We start from the raw sequence: 15,227 nt of genomic DNA, 5'->3' as shown, positions 1-15,227 counted from the left end.
TGCTCCTTCTGGCATGGGACAAGTGCAACATTTCCTGCGGTCCAATTTATTTTAAATACTTATTTACTTTCATTAAAGGTGTGCTTACTTTAGCAGACAAATATCACTTTTCACATTAGTCCAGGATTCTCCTGGATACTCCCGGATAGATTTAACCAAGTGGAGCTCCTGCATGACATCTTCACGGCTCCACACAAAGAGCAAATGTGGTTGCACTGTTACACAACAGTCATAACTCTTGCATGATCGTCAGTGGGTGTCCTCTGATTGGTCCTTTGATAATAAAATATTTTTTTGACTGTGACAATAGCTCTGCTCGCTCTGAGATTACAGCTGGATTAAATGCAGATTATATCACCTGAACAGTCATTATTCCTCACACTGAAGTCGGATTAAACGGTTTCTGATGTGAGCAGATTTTTCGGGAAAAAAATAATCCTGTTGTGTCATCTCTAAATTCTCAAACCAGTTTGGCTGTGTATGTATTTTTCTACCTGGATTGTGTCTCTTGTGCCAGCAGTAATAATGAATACATTTGTGATCTTTGTCTTTAATATCTCAAAAAAAGTTGCTAGAGCTGAACAATTTTGTTTGTTGCCTTGATTCCATTTCAGACTAATTAATAATGAAACTAAACTAATTTTAAACAAAGCCGCTATCATACAGTCAAATGTTCCATGTCAGTTTCAGTGCTTTTAATCTAATCTACTAATTAGTAGGACAGTATATAGATTTCTTTTTTTTTTTTTTTTAGTGTAGGTGGGGTGAAATCCAGATAGAGCATGTACATACACAATGCACATGTACCTAACATGCCGGAACAATCTGGAATCTAAGCTAATTTGTAACTTCATTTTATAACAACTTTTTGTTGTTGTTGTTGTTGTTTTTTTTAAAAATATATATATATATGTATATATATATATATATATATATATATATATATATATATATATATATATATATATATGTATATATATTTCAGATCAGAGCACTGCTCTGCTGTGAGAATTTCCTCTGGTTTGTCATTCTGCAAGAAAGGGAAATCTTGATTCTGAAATCTTCATTGCACATTTAGTGAACAGTCCAAACACTGGAGGAGACAGCTTTCGACAGCACCTGTCTACAATACTTCCCTAATTTTTCTGTCGTGTTTTGTTCTTGTTTTGTTGTGCGGATGAAACAATGAGCAAGAAACGACACAAAGAGACATTTTTTTTTGTAATAGAGATATTTAATCTACAATAAAAATGAAAATAAAAATGGTTTTCATATGATCTTTTCCTTGTTGATCACTATTTTATTTTCTCCTGGTTTCTCATAACTCTGTTTTTGCTCCCAATCACTGCGCTTCTGTCTCCATGTCCACCACCCTCTGTGATAATGTTGTGTCTGCACTTCTGCCTCTGCACAGATTAACTGCGCTTTTGTCGGCGGGGGTACAAAGGGGGAAAAAATAAAAAAGTGTGGCTCCTCCCTCATGCTGAGCCGGGGCTTTCAGCATGGCCTCTTGCCAGGGGAGGCTTTAAAAGGGTGGGGGCGCGTGGTTCCTCTCACTCTCACGGCAGGACATCCCAAGAGCATCAGAGCAAGGTGAGTCCTTGTCCCCCAACTCAACCGGCGCCGCCACGGGACAGAGGGCCCAAGCCACCCTCCTCTTCCCTTTCCTTCACATCCACACTTCGCATAAATCCCCCCAAAACACAGGAGACACACTTTAGGCCTGAAGGCCCCGTTGAAGCCCCAAGTGGCTGAGATAAACTGTGGAAAAATCTCTGCAGCGAGGAGGAAATGAGCAACACGATAAAGCGATAGGATGGGAGGGGGTCCTGAAATTTGGCATTTCCAGGCCCCTGTTTTTGCTGCCAGCACTATGCTGCTACTATTCAGCTCAGAAAATATCCATCCTTGGTGATTCTAGTATCATTAATCATCTGCTGCTGCCTTTGAATCTCTGAAGTCGGATACTGTTGCTGTTGTTGTTGTTGCTGTGTTTGGCATCTTACTTTGTCGTGCAGCTTTGTGCAAAGGTTTTGCCTTTTGATGGAATGTTTGCCGCGATGGTTGGCATGCCTGATTGCGAGTAGGTATTCTGCATTGTTCCACCACCAGCCAGTGGTTAGCTCACCAATTTTTCACGAGTTGGAGCTTAGCTGACATGTGAGACTGCATGCAAATGCCTTGGCCGTCCTTGCGCCGTTGTAAATTCTGTTTTGTTTTGTTTTATTTTTTTCATTTTCTCTTTTGCTTCCCTCCACCCTCCAGACAAAATGACTCACCATTGCACCAAGTTCTCCGGCCACTGGAAGGTGAGTCTGTGGTTAAAAAGGCAGAGAGTTTGTTATTATACCTGAGCAAACTACTACGCCAGTGCTTGTACCTACATGAGCTCTTGTGTGACATTTTCCCACATAAGCTTGCACTGTATTTATATGGCTAAATTAAAAGCTTCAGTCCATTTAGTATATATTTATAGTATTTTTGCATTGTGTCGCTTTCACAAATGAGCATGTTCTCACCCAATTTCCCGGGCAGATCATTGTCTTCGACGAGGAGTGCTTCCAGGGCCGCCGCCATGAGTTCACCTCCGAGTGCTGCAACGTGATGGAATTCGGCTTTGAGACTGTGAGGTCCCTCAAGGTGGAGAGCGGAGCGTAAGTGCAGCGCCCCACTTGGGGAGAAAAAAAGAACGAGCATTTTGAAGCCACGGAAACAGTGACCCTGAGATTTCCCCCCCCCCCCCCCCCGCCCCCCGCCCTCCACCTCCGTTTCCTCCTCAGCTGGGTGGGTTACGAGCACGCCTCCTTCCAGGGACAGCAGTTTGTGCTGGAGAGGGGAGAGTACCCCCAGTGTGATGCCTTCGGGGGCAGCAACTCCTACCACATTGAGAGGCTGACCTCCTTCAGGCCTATTGCCTGTGCTGTGAGTTCAACTTAGTGCTTTCTGCTCCTCTTCTGGCTTTTCGAAATGCCAGATTTGACTGAGAGATGTATTTTGACTGCAGAACCACAGAGAGTGCCGCATGACTATCTTTGAGCGTGAGAACTTCCTGGGCCGCAAGGGCGAGCTGAGCGACGACTACCCCTCCCTCCAGGCCATGGGTTGGTGCAACAACGAGGTTGGCTCCCTCAAGATCCATTCTGGAGCGTGAGTAACCCAAACTTGCCCTACACATTTTTCAATTTCCTATCTTAGCCCCATTTTTTTCCCCATCAGACTTTCACAACAGGAATCTTTTGCAACTTGTCCTCACAACTTCCTTCCCTCTGCGCGATTGCTCAACAGATTTGTGTGCTACCAGTATCCTGGCTATCGCGGATACCAGTATATCATGGAGTGTGATCGTCACTGTGGGGAGTTCAAGCACTTCAGGGAGTTTGGCTCCCACTGCCAGACCCCTCAGATCCAGTCCATCCGCCGTATTCAGCAGTAACTCCCAACTCCTTTTTTTCTCCCATGTGACCTTTCACCTCTGCTCACCTCTGCCTCTCAGTGCTGAATAAACTGTCTTTCTTAAACCTTACTACCTTCTACTGATGTGTCTGTTCATCCCAAAATAAGAAAATAGCACATTTCCCCTTTTAAAAGTACCTGATTCAAGCTTTTCAAAACAGAATTATTGTTTTGGTTCTCTGGTTAAATAATTGCGTATTTTGGTTTATTTCGGTAAGACCAATAATTTGTACATTTCAACTTCACACTTTTTAACCATCTCGCCTGGTGCTCCATGGAGTCAGTAAAAAATGAATATGATAAAGATAATATCAACAGCTGCATACATTGGGTGAAGAGGTGCTTAAAATGTGTATTATTTAATTTGCAGCGAAAATAACAACAAAACATGCAACATAACTTAACTACATCTTCGGTCAGATGAATATAACGCAAATAATAAGATACAAAAGTTATTTTAGGTGTTCTGTGAGTGTTGAAAATTTGGGGTAAAGAATGGCAGGCCTGACTGCTGCCAATGCGTGACGCAAACTCAATCGTCTGTGCAGATAATCAAATTGTAAGCTGAACCTTGTTAATTCTGAGGCATGCTCATGTTCCCCAGGCAACAGGGGAATTCTGAACTTGATTCAAAAGTGCAAACATTTCTGTTGAAATATGATAAACTCTTTCCAAACTATTTTTTTTCTCAGGCTTAGAGCAGGAACTGTGTATATTTACACAGGAACACTGTGCTGAAGTGTACCAACCAGGTCGCTGTCATTATTGCGTTGGTTGAGCTCAAACGAAAATACTCTTCTCTTTGTTGAAAGCACAGCAAATGTCATTATTGTTTATTTTACCATCCTGTGCTGTTACTAAACTGACTTGGCAGTGTGTGGAACTTGATGTGAAGATTTGCTGCACTATAAAAAAAAAATGTACCTATTTGGACAGAAATCAATGAATAAGCATTCTGATTGGACCCGGAGCGCGGGTACGAGGTGATGACAATACGTTTAGCGATTGTAATATTTCCAATTCTAAATTGCATTTATTTTTACAAATACAGTGTATTAGCTGCACTACCTCTGTTAGCCTGGGAGGGGCGCTGCGTCTCTATTAAACCAACGCATTCAGTTTACAATGGCATTGTGGAGAAACCGTCTGACGTGTTGCAATATTAAACAGTGAGGGGCTGCTGCTTCGTGACCACTCAGACTCATCGGGGGGGAAACAAACGTCCCTGAGACCGATTCTGGAGGACAATGGATGTGCTAATGTCCTGCACACAGGCTGCTACTCTCTCCCCATCCATATGAAACAAACGCCGATGTGCCACATTTTTCTCTTTCTGAGGCATTTCCTGAATGATACTTGCCCTCAATCACCCTTTGTAAGACGTGTTTGGTATATTGATGGGAAATTTGATTGGGTGGCAGCACGTTCAGCACGCTAAAAAAAAAAAACCGTGCGTGTTAAATGTTACATTTTACGGTTGTGAAATTTATAGACCTCCAAGACAAACACAAAAATGCCCATCATCAAAACAGTCCCGTTCCAGACAGCAGCGGGGGTCAGCGCCGTGTTTTGCAGGCCGCTCCCCCGCCGCAGTGGGAGGAAGTGAAGCACGGAGCGAGTAGTGCCTCTCTGCTAGCAAGAAAACAGAGAGAGAGAGAGGGAGGGGGAGAGAGAGAGAGAGAGCGAGAGAGAGAGGGAGAGAGAGCGAGAAATAAACCGAAGAGTGGGAGAACTTCAGCCGAACGTGTGCCACAGCGAAGCCGGGAAGCAAGCGGTTGAGACGCAAACGAGCGGAAAACGACGGCCGGAAGGCGGCGGACCTGACGCTTTTGGCTTTAGCCGCTTTAGCTTCCCCCCAAAAAACAAACTTGCCCGTATTGTGCGCGAGCGTGCGTGCTCGCTCTCCCCCAACACGACCAACCCGGGAGGCAGGAATCGCTCACGGGCAGCAAGAAGGAAGAGAATCCAGCTCGGTGTGTTTTGGATATCGTGCTCCCGTGGCGAAACCCCCCGACGGCACGACGCGGCGATGGTAAACGGATACGCGGCGCCTCTGAGAATTCGAATTCCTTTTGCCGTGTTGTGCCGCCGCCGCCGCCGCCTCGCTGGGGTGTTTTTTTAAACCGCGGTGTGTGGCGACGAGGAAAAGTTACGGCAAGAGCCACCGCCGTCCAGCCGATCTCCATCTCCCAGCGCTCCCTCCTCCTCCTCCTCCTCTTCCCCCCTCGTCCACCATCGGCGTCACTGTCAGCCTACAGTCGGTAGCTCTGTGCTGCCGAGTCTCCAGGCGAGGAGGGTCTCCCCCCGCAACGCACACACCACCACCAACAAAGCTCGGGGGTTGCGCAAACTCAACAGCAGCGATGGATTACCGTGTGCGGTTCTGCCTCTATTTTTGAAGCCACAGGACTACGGGAGGCTGCCATTCTCGTTAAACAACTGCAGGACTCCCTTCCACCCCCCGATGCGCGCTCTCAGTTTATTCGCCGTCGCTAGCTTCACGTTATTAATTAAACCGCTGTCAGAGAGCGAGGCCAGTGTTGCCGTCGCGTTTGTCAAGTGCCAACTTCCGTGTGCTGCTGGCAACGCGACTAATTTCTTTAGTGTTGGCACTCTAGGTCGTTATAAGTCAAATTAGGTGTATAAATTGGCGGAGCGCTCCCGCTGCACTCGATAGTTAGCCGAGTGGCTAACAGGTTTCATATCGCTAGCTAGCGTGGCGGCTAACTAGCTGACGAACCCAAATATCGAAGGTGCCAGCAGCAGATTACAAGTTAAGCCTCCTCTCGACGCCTGGATTTGACTCGGGATGGTCATTACACCATCACCCTCGGACCGGTCGTGGTGTTAAACATCTCGGGGGGCGTTGTGCCACATCTTTTTTCCAACGACGTTTCTCGTGATTGATGAGTCGCCGGGGAACATTTGGAGCCCCCTTTCGTTACACAGGAAGCCAGCTAGCAACGGCGACAAGATAAAACAACGACGGGAGTGTAATTTATTTTATTCTCGAAACAATGGGGTTCCAATCATGACTCCTGGCTCATCTTCGACCTGTTGTGGGATTTTATCGACGACGCCACCACGCATTTGAGAGAGCTGCATTTTCACCCCCCCCCACCACAACCACCCCCTCCTGCTGCAACCGGCTGATACATTTACGGACATCGTGGTGACACCCTGATGATAACAACACATTGCAACCTGCCACCGGTCGTCCTTCCTCTTGAATTCCCCCTTTGACGGTCCCACTAGTTGAGACGAAAGAAACCAGCAGCACGTGTCCCCGTTTTAATACGGTAAAGCTGCTTTCCTCACTCGCGCTCTCTCTCTCTCCTTCCCTCCTCGCAGTCGGAGCACAGAAGGGGCCAGTCACATTTCAAAGTGCAGCCCTCTCCACTAAAATTAGAACATTTTTTTTCTCTCCCTCTCTCGCGAGCACAGTGTTTACATACGAAGGAGAGAAGAAGAAGAAGGGGGGAAAAAAAACCCTGAGACACATGCCGTGTTGGAGACAAACCAGTCGTTTGGACACGTTTCCATCAGGAGGATCGGGAAGGTCCCCCAGAGACCTGTAGGATCTGATCGCTGTCCCGAGATCACCATCTGGTGCATCTACCCGCCGGTGTGAGACATAACACCTTTTTTTATATACTGTAAAGCGAGGACGTGCCTGCTCCCCCCCTCCCCCATCAGCGTGTTTTTTCCCCCCCAGACATCTACCCCCCACAAGCGCAATCTTTGGGGGGAAACGCGCATGTTGTTGTTGTTGTTTTTTTTGCACTAAATGGGATTACAAGGGCGGTGATCTTGAGGCCACCGGCGATCGCGCGTCTCTCCAGCAACCCTGTCAACCCAATGTCTTCCCATTTGAATTTCCCCTTTTCTGTGACAATGTTACTTTGAGACGAGGTGAACGGCACTGCATCCGGAGACAGCGACCCCCCCCACTCCCCTCTCCTCCTCCTCCTGGCCCGACGGTCAGCCCCACCGTCCGCAGCACCCTCACTTGCTTGATGGTTGGACACATCCGGGGGAAGAAATTGCTTTGTTATTTCCCCGAAACAATAAAGCCCCAGCCCCAGCCCGGTTCTTCTTATTGATTTGCTCGTCCCAGGGTCGAAAGATGGCGGACCTCGAAGCGGTGCTCGCCGATGTCAGTTATTTGATGGCGATGGAGAAGAGCAAATCGACTCCAGCGGCCCGAGCGAGCAAGAAAATCATCCTGCCCGAACCCAGGTAACCACATTAACTGCGAGCTTTCATGTCGCGTTGCGGCCCAGGGCCTGTTTGTTTGCCTGCAAAGTGGTTGCGTGTGTTTTGTTTTTTTCTTTCCCCCCTCCATGCATGCTATGCAGCCAAATAGGGAGATGGAGGCGTGCTTCCTCTCCAACCTGTGACTTACTGTAGACGCAAAGTGAAAAAAAAAAAAAAAAAAAAGACTGTCGAGCTTGTCTTTGCCTCACTGATTCCATGATATCACCGGTGCATTCATGCAAACACTTTGTTTGTTTTTTTTGCATGCAATCTCGCACAACCACAACTTGGGAAGAAGTTGCCGTAAATTTAACTTGCAGAATTCAAAATGCATGCATTGTTTCTGCCAATGTTGTCTTGTGCTTGCTTTGTTTGGCACCTCTCATTTCCTGCCGGGACTGCATGAATGAAAAATTTGCATGCGCATATGTTTCTTTTCTCATGTGCCAAACATCTCTCAAGGTGGCACAGCCGTGTGTGTGTGTGTGTGTGTGTGTGTGTGTGTGTGTGTGTGTGTGTGTGTGTGTGTGTGTGTGTGTGTGTGTGTGTGTGTGTGTGTGTGTGTGTGTGTGTGTGTGTTTGTGTGGCATTGTAGACTCTGTGCTCTGTGTGAGCCCTTTGATGCAGTTTCGCACTCGGTGTGCACCGCTCTTGATTGGAGCCCATGTTCAGCCACACAATGTGCAAGAAACCAGCAGGTGGGCCGATGAGACTCGAGCGGAATTGTGACATTAACCAGTGCACCGCCGCGCCCCAGCGTCTGCACAATGGCACTTCACTTTTTTTTTTTTTGATCTTTGTCCCTGACATGCAGCGTGTCAGGGGTTCTTAATGCACATATCTTCGCACCACACATTTTCACGCATATAGACGGTGTTGCTCAAATGGAGACGTTGCGGGCAACGTTTGATCCTTTACGTCGCCGCTTATCGTCTGTAAATTTGACGGTGAATTTCTGGGTCTGGTCTTGTGGTGACCACTGTGTGAACGGCAGCCTTGTGCAAGGCACTCCTAAGCCCGCTGTTGGCACTGCCCTCAGTTCAAATTGGTTCGTTCTGTTTACAGTTGAAAGCACCTTGTAGTTCACATTCAATAAACACAAAGCTTTTATTGAAGCGCCTACACGTTCATTAATAAAGTGACTTGTCGCTAATTTGAAAGAACACGTGGGGGTACTTTAACAGCCACTATTTTTAAACCTAGAGTGCCTTTTTTGCTGAGGAGATAGAGGTCTGTTATTGATCCACTGCCTGACTTGTCTCGGCAAATCAGCAGAAACTATTGATCTGAACATTACACGGCTATTCGCAAGTAATTATTGTGGACCTTGTTGATTGTTCCAGCTGAAATGGTTCATAAAGTCTTGTCCACAATAACCTATCACATTTGTTAGCTCACATCAGTTATTCATTTATGCTACAAAAATATGTGAAGGTTCTAGTTATGTAAAATCGTTGCTATGGTGATTCTTTAAATGAACATAAGCCGTTGGTCAACAAGGTTTTTAAGATGGCAAATATTGTCTCATTGGTTTGTAATTTTCGGTCAGGTGGTTGTTGGAACTCAGAGATGCACCAAACCTGTTTTGACGGCCAGTTCCTGCCTTTTGAATGCTGCATTTTACAATTCAAAATGTCACAATCATGTTTGCCATTTATAGAGTTGCAACGTTGGTGTTACAAACCTTGTATTTTGCAGCCCAACAGTAAAACATTCATGTTTATTTGAGTACAGTGTTTTGTACTACTATACTAAAATACAAAGTTTTTTTTGTACATGTATAAAAAAAAATTTTTACCTCACCCATAGTTGTTGTGATGGGGGTAAGTCCGACATATTTACAGAATTACACCCCGGAGTCCACTAAACAAACAAACAAACAAACAAGCCTTGACACTTTTTAAATAGAACCTTACAGACACAAATCACTTTTCAATAATAATAATGGTAGCTTTTAAATTTGATATTAATTGAGGTTTTGCATTTTTTTATTGACATTTTTATCGTGAACTACCTTCGTCAATTCAGGGATTGTTGACAGTAGCTGCGTTCCCATTACCCCTAGAATTGCGCAAAAACCTAAATATCGCAAAAAAAAAAAAAGTAATGGAAACACCCTAAACTTTGAAAAACCTCTCAAATATCGCTGAAAGGTTTGTTTTTTTTGCTCTCATGAGGTGGTTTTTCAGATGTATCAATATAGAGGCATACTGCAAAAGTGTCATGGGAACACTTTTTTTGCATTTACACGTCACCGGACGTGACGCACGGGGTCGCGTGTAGTTCACTTCAAATAGCTGCTCCAAAACGCACAATGTTCTGCACCTCCATCTTCCTCAAAGTGGGCTCTTAAGGGGACAAGACCGTACGAGGATTGCGGCTTATGTGCTTCACACCGTTAAATGGAAACATACCTGCAAATCGCAACTGTACTTTGTCGAAGTTCTGGAAATATCGCTCTCATTTTGCACAAAAAAACGTAATGGAAACGCAGCTTCCGTGAGCAAGGCACCGACGGTCCACAAAGACGACGCCAGAACATTGAGCTAATTAGCACATTATCAAGTGGGAACGCGGGAGATCACCTGTTGTGGCGTTAATGCGGCTTTAAATTTGCATGAGTCTGACGGGTGTAAAACGGCCCAGCTGTGCCCAGTGGCCTCGGTGAACTCGGCGCGTTGCTTGATTTTTTTCCGTCAGAATGTCAGACAGTATCGGAGAGTCACGTGACCCGCTAGCGTGAGTCCGGATTGACAACCGGGATTGTCTTGCGACTCCGAAACCTTTGTGTACACACGGTTTTAGCGGTAGTAGTTGTGCATGTGTGAAGCTTACCGTGGTATTTCTGGGTGGGGGAGGGGGGGGGGGTGGCATGTGGCACTCTGGAAGATAGCGCGGTGCTGCCACATTCTCGACGGGCCATGGCTGTGTCCTCTGGCAGTGGGGTGAGATTTTGACAGCAACACTGGAGCCCGGCTCGGAGAGGAGATGGGGGGGGCTTGACTCGGCCTTGGGGGGTGGTGGTGGTAGGGGTGGGATGGGGGGGATCAATATAAGAAATCAGAGACATGACAAAGTTATCAAGGGCATGGACAAGGGAGGACGCTGTCGTCATAGAAGTGACGGGCCCTCGGCTGGATGTCCGGTCGGCAGCTTGCGGGTGAGGTGTTGATCGCAGGTCCAGCAGCCCCTTTCCCAAATCACACACTTTTGGACTAAAATACATTTTGAGCGTGCAAGCGAGGGCGCTCATTATGTATGTGAAACGTGCAACGTGTATTCCAAACAAAAATAGACAATGGCGTGCGGAACGGTGCACGCACTCGACAAACACCACGTTGGTGATGTAGTGAAAGGTGGTATAGTAGCATGAGGGCATATACAGCTGCTGTATGGCTAATATACACCTGCCTATGGCAGCACGTTTTGATCGGAGATGTTTGCAATTTTTCACTGAAAACGTCCTCGAAGACGCAGGGCCGACGTCTCTTCTGACGTATACAAAAGGACATTGTGTTACCCGAATTCATGTTGAAGTCTAGTGTGTGTGTGTGTGTGTGTGTGTGTGTGTGTGTGTGTGTGTGTGTGTGTGTGTGTGTGTGTGTGTGTGTGTGTGTGTGTGTGTGTGTGTGTGTGTGTGTGTGTGTGTGTGTGTGTGTGTGTGTGTGTGTGTGTGTGTGTGTGTGTGTGTGTGTGTGTGTGCAGATATTGACCAGAGCAAAAATTGTGACATTTTGTTTCTGATTCTGTATTTGTAGTCTGGCCACAGAGTATTTGTGGATCTTGCAGTTTTACAATGAGCAACACAAGGTCCAGAATATCCCATTGTTGCAGCGGCGAGGTCTTCCTCTTTTTCAGAAAGGACAATTCAGACTGTTGGAATACGTCTCTATTTTCCACGCAACCCATGTCTGGAGATAAGTCACTCCAATATGGAATTGAACAGACAAACACTGTGGATGAATTTTCCGGTAAACCCGACACGGATTTGCATATTATCCAAGCGTTTTGATCCCGTGTTATCCTTAGTTTTAGCCAGTGAGGAACTCACAGTGTTCTGAACATACTTCCTCTTTTCCCTGATGCAGAGGGGAACAATCTCACATTGCTTAAATAAAGCTGCCTGACAGGTCACTCATATGGTGGTTGTATTAGGTCGCCGGACAGATTTAATGTAGTTTGGTCTGTCCTCGGTTATAAAGTTGAAAACACATTGAACTGGTTTGAGAAAATGTAATTTACAGTTAAATGAAGAAATATTTTGTGGCTAGATTCGACCCATTTTACAGTCGGTATGAGGCCGACTTCATTTGCAGGTGAAGGTTTTGCTTTTGGCAGCTTTTGGCAGGAAAAAAACTCATCTTACCAGAATACCTGAGAAAAAAAAAGAAATCTTCCGAATCATTCTAGTCTCTGAACACATCGAAAGCGATTAGCTGTTTTCCTCTGTCTTCATTCCCCCCCGCCCCCCTCTTCAGGCTCGCTTGCAGCCAGAGAGACGAAAAGCCAGAAAAACTGGTTTCAAAGTCTTGCTAGTTTACTCGGTAATGGTTGCCAGAGGTGTGAAAAAGGTGTCACATAGGCAGGGCGGTCTTCAGTCTTAACCTTCAACTTACATTATGGTAATGTCAAGAATGATTTTTATTTATTTAATGTTTTTGCCGTGCTGAAAGAATGCTTTGATGTCGACGCACCAGGCCAGATCAGTGCTTCAGTATCAAGCCAGTCCAAAATCAAGTTCTCCAAAATTCTACAGCCCTGAGAAAATGCAATTTTGAAAAACCCCTAAAATATACTCCCAGTAGCTGTTGCATCAGAAACGTCTTGCAATGATCCCGTGAATGATCTGTTCAGGCATCTTGAAAGCGCGCAGAGGACTGTGGCGTGAATCGAGGACACTGTACTTCCACTGCGTTAATCGAGTCCTCTTACTGCTAAGTAAACCTCACAGCTAACCCGGCGTCTTTGAGTGAAGCAAATGCGCAGAATTCGCGTTGTTCGGGATGATGCAAGCGCTCGCCGCGAGCTAACGCGCGCTAAGCTGCGCTCCCCTCGCATTGCTAGACGCGCGGTGGTCGAAAATCCACGAGCTGGCGATTAGAGGTCGGGTTGAGCCTGAAATAAGTTTGAACAGGTGGCGCGTTATCACCGCGCCTCAATTACACGCCCAGACGCAGGCCGAGCCATTGAAATGTTAGTGGCGTCCTGTTAATATGTTAAATATTTACACATCTGCATACTTCCTGTAGTGCTAAATAGTCAGCGCCACACAACCATGGCGGGGGGGGGGGGGGAGATGAGCAGCTGATAAAAGCTGTACGTTAACCTCATCCGGTTCCAAGTAGATGAATGAACAATACCTCAGAAGTATCGACCGAAAACAAAAGATGTGAAACATAAAAGTTACCCTGCGTCTGTTTTGTAGAGGCCTGTAAACCCCCCCCCCCGCCGTTCCAACGAAGGCAGATAAGTAAGTAAACACCGCAGTGCACAAAACGATCACTGATTTGTCAGCGAGACAATCGCAACGTCACCGCCGTTCTCACTTGTCTTTTTGTTTTTGCATACAAATTTGTCCGCGGTTTGCAATTGAATTAGGCGGGGGGGGGGGGGGGGGACCAAACCGTGTCACGTCAAATAAGTCAAGCTTTTTTAGGTATGTGGCGACATGCCGCCAGGGTTAGCCGGACTTGTAATTGGGTCAGGGTCTCCTGCCATTTGGGCGCCGCTTCGTCATCCCTCTCGCTGGCTGACAGCGGGTTCTAAATCAAAGGTCGCCTCGCAGGCAGCGGGGGGAAAGGGCCAATCAAGCGTCGGGCGACTCCTGACTCGCCGCTGCCGCCGCCGGTGCTCATTCTGTTTGGCGGGCCCTGCGCGCTAACAGCCGCCCGGGCCAGCTTGCGAACGGAGGCGGGCGTTACGTAAGCGCAGCCCAAAGCGAGGTGCAGCAAGCGCGCCGTCGTTCCCGCGGACCTTGTCCCCGCATCCGACCGTGCAGGAAGTGGTGTGCAACCCCCACCGCCGCCGCCTTTCACTGCACGGTGTTATGTAGTAGCGCAGAGGACGAGGACAACCGGGGGTCTGTCCTTCTATTCCCCGACACGCCGCTGTTTGTTAACCTGCGACCGTTGGCACCCAACTCACCGGCCCGGTCGGCCGGCGTCCTTCAGTTCCTGCCCCCGCGCTCTGCAGCGGACGAGTCCCCAGCCGCACTTTAGTAGCTTGCGGTGGGGAGCTTGTGACCTCCTTCCCCCCGCCCCCGTCGCCCCCTTCAACGCCTCTAACTGGGAGGGGCCCAAGTTTGCACAAATGTGACGTTACCACGTACTCGGGGCGTTGAGGCAGCGGGGGTGAAACTGTCACTGTCGCAGCGAATGTGCGTGCTGTTTTCTTGAACGATCACCAGCGAAATGTCAAAGGATGAAAACGCCTTCGCCCCAGATTTCTTTAATTTTTTTTTTTTTAAACCGGTATTAAAAAAAGAAAAAGAAAAGAAAAATCACAAATTGAGTTCAGCTGTTTTCAGCGGCGAACGCAAAGGTTGAGCCGCGTTCTGGACGAGCCGCGTTCTGCGCTGCCAAACCATAATCGGATCAAAGGACATTTGAATTTTCATTTGACAAATGCAAATGAATGAGATTGTGCGGGACTCAGCTGTGGGCTGCAGAAGCCACTCACAACAAAAAAACAGTTGAGATAATTTCACTCAAAGAAGTGGTTTGGGGTGTGTCTCGCGAACTCGGGTGGGACTCGCCGTCGAGGGAAGCGTCATTGTTGATGAGTGAATGTTGGTGAATCTCCGCGTTTGTGCATCGGGGTCCCGCCGACCTTTCTAGCCTCCGTGGCGCTACGTCGTGGCTACAAATCGCTAGCTTCCGAGCTTTTGGCCGCGGTGATGTTTTGGCCACTCAGCGCGATCTCAACTGAGATCTTACGGCGGCAGGGGAGCCACGTGGCCTCGTCGTAGATTGCCCCGTTTTCGCAGCTTTACTTTGGCAAATCTTAAAAAAAAAAAAAAACAAGCACGACACAAGTGCGCTCGTTGTCCAAGCTCCCCTCTGTGGGTGATGCTGCCTTATTTATCTCTTTTCGCCAGCAGTCACACTGTCACTCAGTCCAACGCAGCGGGAGGCCTCTTCGTTTTCTCCGCCCGGCTCTCCGGTCGTCTGCAGCCGATAGCTTAATGCTGGTGCGCAGCTCGCCGTGTCGGCTGTCGCTGGCCGGTGGGTCCTCTCTGCTGTTTGCCGTGAAAGCCCTCTCACAACACAACGCGGCACGTGTGCAAGAGTGCGACTGAGTGTCATATCGCGTTTGCCTCAAATCAACAAATTTTTTTGCCGCGTGGCCGTCCTGGTTGGCACGGAGCGAGTTTAGCTGCGAGCGGCGAGCCGAGTCGCTCCGTCACTTTTCGTGCAAAAAACCCACCTTGACGTGATCGTGTGCACCTCACGGCTCCCCCTATCACGGTTTATCCACACGCATGCCTTAATGGCCAATCATGGCACTTCAGAGACATC

The 15,227-nt window shown here is 47.6% G+C and overlaps 2 protein-coding genes across 4 annotated transcripts in view; both read left to right on the top strand.

Annotated features, from left to right (window-relative positions):
- The first annotated feature begins 1,504 nt into the window (after positions 1-1,504).
- cryba4 (crystallin, beta A4) lies at positions 1,505-3,523 on the top strand. 2 transcript variants are annotated; one of them, XM_076029741.1, is made up of 6 exons: positions 1,505-1,593; positions 2,266-2,309; positions 2,536-2,654; positions 2,781-2,922; positions 3,005-3,147; positions 3,286-3,523. In XM_076029741.1, exons 2-6 carry the CDS (start codon positions 2,271-2,273, stop codon positions 3,431-3,433), a joined length of 591 nt encoding a protein of 196 aa, XP_075885856.1. In that variant the 5' UTR covers positions 1,505-1,593; positions 2,266-2,270; the 3' UTR covers positions 3,434-3,523. The 2 variants fall into 2 exon arrangements, with proteins under 2 accessions (XP_075885856.1, XP_075885855.1); XM_076029740.1 differs by lacking the exon at positions 1,505-1,593 and adding an exon at positions 2,029-2,083.
- A 1,530-nt stretch (positions 3,524-5,053) lies between these two features.
- The window catches only part of grk3 (G protein-coupled receptor kinase 3), a 57,334-nt gene continuing 47,160 nt past the window's right edge, over positions 5,054-15,227 (top strand). Inside the window, exons 1-2 of one of the 2 annotated variants that reach the window (XM_076029757.1) lie at positions 5,054-6,752; positions 6,898-7,692. In XM_076029757.1, coding sequence (XP_075885872.1) covers positions 7,580-7,692 — 113 coding nt within the window. In that variant the 5' untranslated portion in view covers positions 5,054-6,752; positions 6,898-7,579. Of the gene's footprint in view, positions 7,693-15,227 lie in introns of both variants that reach the window. The other variant, XM_076029756.1, reaches the window with a different exon arrangement.

The sequence above is a fragment of the Nelusetta ayraudi genome, unplaced genomic scaffold, assembly GCF_046127955.1.
Source record: "Nelusetta ayraudi isolate G7.1 ecotype Tasmania unplaced genomic scaffold, CSIRO-AGI_Nayr_v1 ptg000026l, whole genome shotgun sequence".
NCBI lineage: Eukaryota > Metazoa > Chordata > Actinopteri > Tetraodontiformes > Monacanthidae > Nelusetta > Nelusetta ayraudi.
The sequence above is the reverse complement of the archived record's forward strand: the minus strand, read 5'-3'. Positions and strand labels throughout refer to the sequence as shown.

Coding starts and splice junctions, on each gene's coding strand:
- cryba4 (XM_076029740.1), top strand. CDS start 2,044: ATGGAATGTTTGCCGCGATGGTTGGCATGCCTGATTGCGA. Junction 2,923..3,004: donor TCAGGCCTATTGCCTGTGCT/GTGAGTTCAACT, acceptor TTTTGACTGCAG/AACCACAGAGAGTGCCGCAT. Junction 3,148..3,285: donor CTCAAGATCCATTCTGGAGC/GTGAGTAACCCA, acceptor ATTGCTCAACAG/ATTTGTGTGCTACCAGTATC.